General features: G+C 41.4%; 1 protein-coding gene and 1 long non-coding RNA gene across 3 annotated transcripts; both read right to left on the reverse strand.

Moving 5' to 3' along the window:
• Positions 1–684: 684 nt before the first annotated feature.
• Positions 685–2139, reverse strand: LOC127312810 (uncharacterized). The gene is made up of 2 exons (XM_051343364.1): positions 2013–2139; positions 685–1885 (listed from the first exon to the last, which is right to left on the reverse strand). Exon 2 carries the CDS (start codon positions 1869–1871, stop codon positions 813–815), a length of 1059 nt encoding a protein of 352 aa, XP_051199324.1. The 5' UTR covers positions 1872–1885; positions 2013–2139; the 3' UTR covers positions 685–812.
• Positions 2140–2455: 316 nt separating this feature from the next.
• On the reverse strand, positions 2456–6086 carry LOC127316654 (uncharacterized). 2 transcript variants are annotated; one of them, XR_007860554.2, is made up of 3 exons: positions 4292–6086; positions 2813–4192; positions 2456–2703 (listed from the first exon to the last, which is right to left on the reverse strand). It is a non-coding gene; the product is annotated as an uncharacterized lncRNA (long non-coding RNA). The 2 variants fall into 2 exon arrangements; XR_007860553.2 differs by having other exon boundaries at positions 2813–6086.
• Positions 6087–8060: the final 1974 nt, after the last annotated feature.

Genomic DNA, 8060 nt, shown 5'->3' on the forward strand with positions numbered 1-8060 from the left:
TGTAAGGGAAGACTGTATTTTTTCACCATCGTACATGCCCTTAGGACATGTATAAGCCTTTAGGACATGTATAATGGTAGGGAAGACACGTTTTTTTTTTAGTTGTCCATGTCATCTAGAGATGACACTAAATATTAGTGGTATATACATTATCTTTTATTGGTATTCCTTACAATAAATGAGAATTAATTATTTTTGGAAGGAAATTGTGTGGCTAAGGAAGACCAGTCATACAATAGGGAAAATACCATTCTCTTATATTTCATAAAAGATCATCTCTTAGTTAAGGGAAGACTCTCTTCTTTTTCTTCCTTCTCTCTCCTCTAACTAAACAAAAATCTCTTAGTTAAGGAAAGACACTCTTTTTTTTCTTCCTTGTCTCTCCTCCAACTAAGCAAAAATCCAACATGAAAGCCTGAAATCACCCCCATAAGGCTGTCGCAAGAGAGGAGAAAATGGCAAGTGAACCAAATAAGGTTTTGCAACAACCGATTTTCTTTAAACACATTCCTACCATAATTAATAGAAAACTCAATCCATATCGCTATCCAGGCCATGACAGTGTCGGGTCTCAGCTTATACGCTTTCTACTATATCCCGAGTCCCAAGACTGCTCTCACAGGTACGAATTTAGAGCCGCATGGCATGTAAAGTTACAGGTTACAGTTAGTATGAAGTTGCAAATGGTATCATACATATTAGAAGGAATTGAGCACAATTAAAGTACATGTTGCTCTGAACTGCTAATGTCAGAGAAAAATGGTTAGACAACGAGAAAAAAAAATACTCATGATGGCTGCAGCTCTAGTGATCTAAAGGATACATTGGATGCCTGCAAAGCTGACACAGGACTTGTGCTTGATCATCTGGAGTTGGGCTAATTCATCCTGCACCACCTCCACACCGGTCATCACAGCAGCCTTGTTGACACTCGGATTGCCCTTGCCATTGTCCTGCTCCCCAATGTCAAAAACTTTGTTGATGCAAAACCTGCCGGCTCCCAGGTAGAGCAGGCAGCCCCTTATTTGCACCCATCCCTTAGGCGGGTCGAGGACTTGCCACTCGCGTAGCACCTTGGGAGCTCCGTCAAGGGTGGAGAGGTCCGATGCACACAATTTGTTGGGGCTGTTGTCAGCCATGCCAAACCAGAGGTTGCCCAGCTCAGGGACATGCTCTGCCCGCCCGTAGAAGGGCAGCGCCCAGCGGCCAGCCTTTCTCCACTCGCAGCTAGCCGTGTCGAAGCAGTAGGTGCCGACGGGGCTGCACCCAGAGGAGGATATGCAGATGGTGGAGCCACCATTAAGCAGCGTGTAGGACTGGATAGTGGTGCAGTCATAGGCTGGGTCGTTGACGAAGGGCGGCGGTGGGAGCTGGCTCCACTCCCAGCTATCGTCGCCATAGACGAGGGATTCGAAGTTGCAGGAACTGTGGCCCCTGGGAAACCTGTCCATGACATACAGAGCTATGGCGGCACTGGGGTCGGGGTCGTCGGCGCGGGCGATGGAGAATGAGATGGGGCTGTCTCCCTTGCGTTCGCGGAGGCTAGCAACAGGCTCGAAAGAGCCTGAGCTAGCGTCGAAGAGGTTGGTGTTGCCTGCCGAGTCGACGGAGAGGATCGTGCTATCCCCGCCGCTGCCACGCCAGTACAAGGGCAAGAAATCGAGCCTCATGTCGTCTAGGCGATACGCCTCAAGCCTTAGCTTGGGCGTGGCAATCCTCGAGAGGGCCTGCATCTTCTTCTTTTTGGGTGCCACCGCGGCTCGCGCTTCCTCTATAGACGGGTAGAAGAGTTTCGCCTCGGGCTTGATGCGACTCACCGAATACATGCTGCCACTGCGCATCACTACATTCACGAACTGCCGCGCCTTCATTTACCTGCCCTCCTCTAACAGAAGAGGGACCCTCAACTAGATTAGATTCTTCTTCCTCACATTATAAAAGGCCATCAAGATTTCTAGTCTAGAGATAAAACGCGAAACATCGACGGGGAAGAGAAAGTTTGGGAGCAATACCTGCAGCAGGACTCCACGAATCGAAGCTAGCGCGGTTTGTGCGGCGGGGCGGCGGCGGCGGCTGGGAGATTGAGATGGAATGTGGGATCGGTCAAACCGTCTTGCCCCCTTCTGCTCTTAAATGGGGGAGCTGCTATGCACCGACCTGGTCGGCAGTGATCCGGTGCCGCACACCCCTCTGGTCGTATGTGGGCTTGGCCCATTTACGGTGAACCGTTCGGTATTTATTCTTGCTCGATGTTTTCGTGGAAAATGGTATTTATTCTTGCTCGATGTTTTCGTGCGTTTTCATGTTCCTGTCTGTACTGTGTTTAGTCGATGCATTTTCCCTAATGATTTTCCTACTGTTTCGGACTGTTCCGTTGAAAATATTTTTTTTTGCATTAACCAGAAGCTAAAAAGTGAACTGTACTGTTCAACGAAACATTTTTTTGCATCAGATATACATGATAAAAGTGAACTGTACTGATTCTTCCCCGTTTGTATAGCACGTAATACACATCAATGAGAAAAAACTGTCAAAATGTGACAAATAGGGACAAAACATTTTTCTGTCTGGGTACACAGAATTCATGTTTATCACTTGGAAACTCGTTTTCGATGCTTTCCTTCCGAATGATCTGTGAATCTCCTTGCCTTGTAGGAGAAGCATTTCCATGCTTGTGTTGTGTTCCTTTCCTTTATGAAATATCTGGGAAAATGAAATAGAGAAAAGAAGAAAAATCTAGATTAATGTTTTTTGAAATGCAAAAGAAATTATATTAATTTCTTTGTACTGCTCAAAAAAATAAGAAACTTACTTTTATGATATATCATCTCTTCCTGCTCGGAGGATGTGAACTTTGGTCAATGAAGAAGGTGTGGAACCTGCGAAAGAGTGAGAAATTTCATTTTACTGTTTACCACAAGTTGGATTGACAATGCATTTCAGAGTCTTCATGTTTCCCATGACGTTCTGGCTGAAGAAGCTCAGGGATTTTCACAGATGAAAATATAAAGTTCAGAGTTACCGAATATACTCTTTTCTATAACTTATGTTTCTATATGTTCATATTCTTCTTGTGGAGATGGGATGAAAAGTTTCTGAAGATGACACAATTTGACGAGACTGGACTATTTGGGGAACGAAAACAAAGGATGAAAAGTGCCATGAACACTTTACCCACGGATAACTATAGTGCTCATAACCACTGCTATAAACTGTTAGAAAGTGGAATAATTTTGCCATCAAATGGACAAGACAGTGTAGGCTAGTACCAACGAAAAGAAGGTTTAAGGTGTGACATGATGGAAGGGCATAATGAAAATAGGTAAAAAAAAGTACTGGTATGTTTAGCAATGAATTGTCTTGATAATGGTATCTCATTCTCATCATACTTGCTTATCACAAGTTGAGTAGAGATTTTTCACGTATGGCTTGAACGTCAAACTTTTTTTTAACATATGCCAAAGAGTGTATAAATTCCATACACGAAAGAAAAAGTCAAATACTGAAGAATTAAAAGAATATGAAGCTAACATTTGAAAATGATTGTACTTCAATTCTGTTGTACCATCTAATGAACTGAATGACAAAAATCCCAGAATCATATTAGCATTAATTGGAAGAATAGAAAATTCCAATAAGCATAAAAAAATAGGAGACAAAATAGAAAGGATTCTTGGCATGAGCAGTTCTACCTTCAACATAAATTAAAGCATGAACGGATTCTGGGAATTCTACATTGAATGAAAAATAAAAGCATGACTGGATTCTTCGAATGAACGGTTTCTACCTTGAACAAAAACAAATTCTTGGAATGAACGGTTTCGAACCTTGAAAAAAAATGTAAGCATGAACAGATTCTTGGCATGAGTGGTTTCGTACCTTGAACATAAATGCAAGCATGAACGGATTCTTGGAATGAACTGTTTTCTACCTTGAACAACAATAAAAGCATGAACGAATTATTGGCATGAACGGTTTTCTATCTTGAACAAAAAATAAAAGCATGATCGGATTCTTGGAATGAACGGTTTCATACCTTGGAAAAGAATCATTAACTGATTCTTTCGCATGAGCGGTGCCTTGAACATAAATAAAAGCTTGCACAGATTTTTTCGGAATGAACGGTTTTCTACCTTGACCATAAAATATAAGCATGAACGAATTCCTCTCATTAATGATTTCCTACCTTGACCTTAAATACAAGAATGAACAGATTCTTGGCATGAACAGTTTTGATAGCTTCAACATTAAATAATGCATGAACAAATTCTTGGCATGAACGGTTTCCTACCTTGACCATAAATACGAGCATGAACGGATCGTTGGCACGAACTATTTTCTACCTTCAACAGAAATAAAAGCATGAACGGATTCTTGAATGAATGGTTTCGAACCGTGAACATAAATGCAAGCATGAACGACTTTGGTAGCTTGACCATAAAATACGAGCATGAACAGTTTTCAACCTTGAACAAAAAACTAAACCATGAACGTATTCTTGGAATTAAAGGTTTTCTACCTTGAACATAAATAAAAAGCATGAACAGATTCTTGGCATGAGCGGTTTTCTTCCTTGAACAAAAATAAAAGCATGAACGGATTTTTGGAATGAACGGTTTCGTACCTTGAACAAAAATAAAATTATGAATGGATTCTTGGAATGAACGGTTTCATACCTTGAACAAAAATGCAAGCATGAACGGATTCTTGGCATGAAAGATTTCGTACAAGGAACATATAAATCCAAGCATGAACGGATTCTTGGCATTAGTGGCTTTCTACCTTGAATATAAATAAAAGCATGCAGATTCTTGGAATGAACGGTTTATCTACCTTGAACAAAAATAAAAGCATGACAGGATTCTTGGAATGAACGGTTTACCTACCTTGGACAAAAATAAAAGCATGAACGATTCTTGGAATGAACGGTTGCGTACCTTAAATAAAAATGCAAAGCATGAACGCATTCTTGGAATTAACGGTTTTCTACCTTGAACATAAATAAACGCATGAACGCAGCTTTTATTTCAATATCCTTTGTCAAGATGAACGGTTTTCTACCTTGAACATAAATAAACGCATGAACGGAGCTTTTATTTCAATATCCGTGCAAAGCATGAACTGATTCTATGTATGAACCGTTTTTTTTTTTTTTACCTTGAACAAAAATAAAAGCATGAATGGTTTTCTACTTTGAACAGTATCAGGACATGTGAAATGTTTGTGAGATTATTTTTTAATAACTAAACCTGTGATAGATGATATAGGAAACAGGGCCACAGAGTTGTACCCAGTACTCAAGTCCGGAATCTGTATCAAGATGTAGCAGTTTGAACAAAACACACACTAACCTATCTACCATAACACAATGAAGTAAAAATCAATAGGCTACACATTGAGCCCTTACTTGCAGCACCTCCTACAGTATCAAACATGGAGATCAAGATGCTAATTTCGCTATGGCATTATATCTGGAGTAACAAAAGTGAAGCAACCAATCTTGCATCGATACATTCTATTTTATTCTAACACAGCTGCAGAAAATATCAAATTTGTACCGTACTACACCTGCAGAATTGCAATGCTCACCCAACCAAATCTGATTGGAATGGCTGAAAGCCTGACATGTTACTCCTCGCTCAATCCAGTAGCACTGCAGTAGTGCCCCTATTACAGTGCGATGGGCTGTCGTGAAATACTTAACTATGCATTTATATGCTCTCATCCGTGTATGCTAGTACAAATTAAATGCTGGACTAACCAATCACGCCTCCTCACTATATCACAGGCAGCAACAGCATCCATTCACCAGGTAAATACCAGAATCGCATTCAGGCTACCGGATCGAACATCTCCAGCACAAACCCTAGCTCTGATTTTCTTAACACGCCTTCGAAAAAGTCACACAGGGTACACAAAAGTCGCCAGGAAGATGCCCTCGTTTCGGCCGGAGATGCATCAGGGCCGAATCGGATCAAAGCACAGCGGTAAACTAACGAAACAACCGAACAAATAGTCCAGTAACGAGACGAAATCGCCTCACAAGAAACACGAATAGACCCCGAGAATTCAGTGCGGGGAGCGAATCGAACCTGAGGCTCCGGACGAAGTGGGATGGAGCCGGGGGCGAGGGGCGCGCGACTCGGCGATCTGATCCGTGCTCCGAGCTCGCAATTTGGAAGTTGGGGAAGCGAAGCAGGCCACGGAGACACCTAAGAACGAAGAAGAACGACGAAGAAAGACGGGAAAGAAACAGAACACTGAAGCAGGATATGGGCCGGCCCAAACGATGCCGGGGGGGTGGGGGTGTGCGGCAAGTCGTATAAACCGACTAGGATCCGCCCTTAAATGGATTATTAAACAGATGGATCAACAATGGGCCGATTGGGCCACATTACCACGGAACGACCCAGTCAGTTTTTCTACCAGACAAGGCCTCTCTTAAATTTCCAATGATTTTCAGATAAATATAAAATTTAAGTCTAAAAAAAAGAGATAAATATAAAATTTGCTCTGCTAAAAAAAGATATATAAATAAAAAATTACATGCAAGTAAGATTATTTAGTACCGGCACACGGTTTGGTTATTTGCTGCTATTGTGGGTGCTATATGAAGTTGTTAGAGGCTGGATGGGCGTACATAGTTTCGGTCATATACCAGATGGACTAGTTGTATGTCCGTGCGTTGCTACGGTCTAACAAATTTAGAAATCACACATCAATCAATTTAATTGTAATTACGCATTTGCATTATGATTGTTGTGCAACAAATATCGACTTATATATATACTTTCCTGTCACTATCACCCCACACATTTCAAATTCCTTGTCTTTGCACATTGAAATTGCATACTGATGCTTTCTAATAGCGGCCTCAATGCACATACCTAATGATTTGTATATGACAAAAACCTACACTTTTTTCTTATGCATATATATAGTTTGTCCTAATTGTCATGTAGATTCCCATATACTCACTTGACCGTACATTTGTAGGTAAGACTAGGAAAATTGCCCGTGCGTTGCAACGGGTGATAGTCACCTGCCATATGGATGTAATAACGTCTTGAATGGTTCCATCATGACATCGAGCTCGTAGTCACCTCCATCTTCTGACGGACGGCCAATGAAGTGGGCATAGCACTTAGTATGTGACCTCCACATGTAGTTGTTGATCAAGAATTCAAGATCCTTGTTGCGACCATTTGCGAGTAACGGTCAACAAAAATCCTTTCGATGAAGATGACTACAAAATCTGTGACAGACAACTTTGCCTTTTTTTGTCTTTTTTAGAAAATTCGGAAGTTCCCATCCCATACAAGCGGTTCCAAAATTAATGGCCTAGATCTTGTCGTGTCACCGGAGCCAAAAATGAGAAGTTCACGCGATATAAATCTAAATATTATTACCCCTTTGAGTATATTAGTTGGTATTGACTCTTTATTTATTTTGCAATAGAAATCACGTACCTTGACTAAAATTTGCACATTACAATTTAACATAAATGAAAACTGAAAACTAAAAGAAAATTAACCATGAGCTAGAATTGCTTAAAGATATAAGTAATAATTTTGTAAACACACAAACAAACTTAGCTAGCTATCTTCTTCGTTCAACTTCTTTTTTTCCAACACACATTTATCTTGTAGCTGCAAGCCTTTAGCTTACCCAAGAATCCACGATCGCCGCATCCCAAACCAGCTGCGTGGGTACACTGAAGCACTCCAATAGCCTTGGCCGACAGCCCAACAACAATCCAGGCAAGTAGCACACACTGTTCTCTATGTCTTCCTTCCTTTAAACCAGAGCATCTTCTCTCCTTGTCCCTTTAACTTTTGTCTTTCCAGATTACCTTTCTCGAAGAAAAATGATCCCCAATTCACGTCGCTAGAACCACCCTATGGAAGCTCTCGGATCCCACTTCCTTCAAGCAGGCCATGTCGTGGCCTCCTCCATGTTGGGCACAACCGCCTCTTTCTCTACGGCCAAAGGCATGATGCCGTAGAGTAAAAGATTGGTGCCTTCCTTTAGAAACTTGAAGAAGGTCAGATGTTTGGCAG

Source organism: Lolium perenne, chromosome 7 (genome assembly GCF_019359855.2).
Source record: "Lolium perenne isolate Kyuss_39 chromosome 7, Kyuss_2.0, whole genome shotgun sequence".
In the NCBI taxonomy this organism is placed as follows: Eukaryota; Viridiplantae; Streptophyta; class Magnoliopsida; order Poales; family Poaceae; genus Lolium; species Lolium perenne.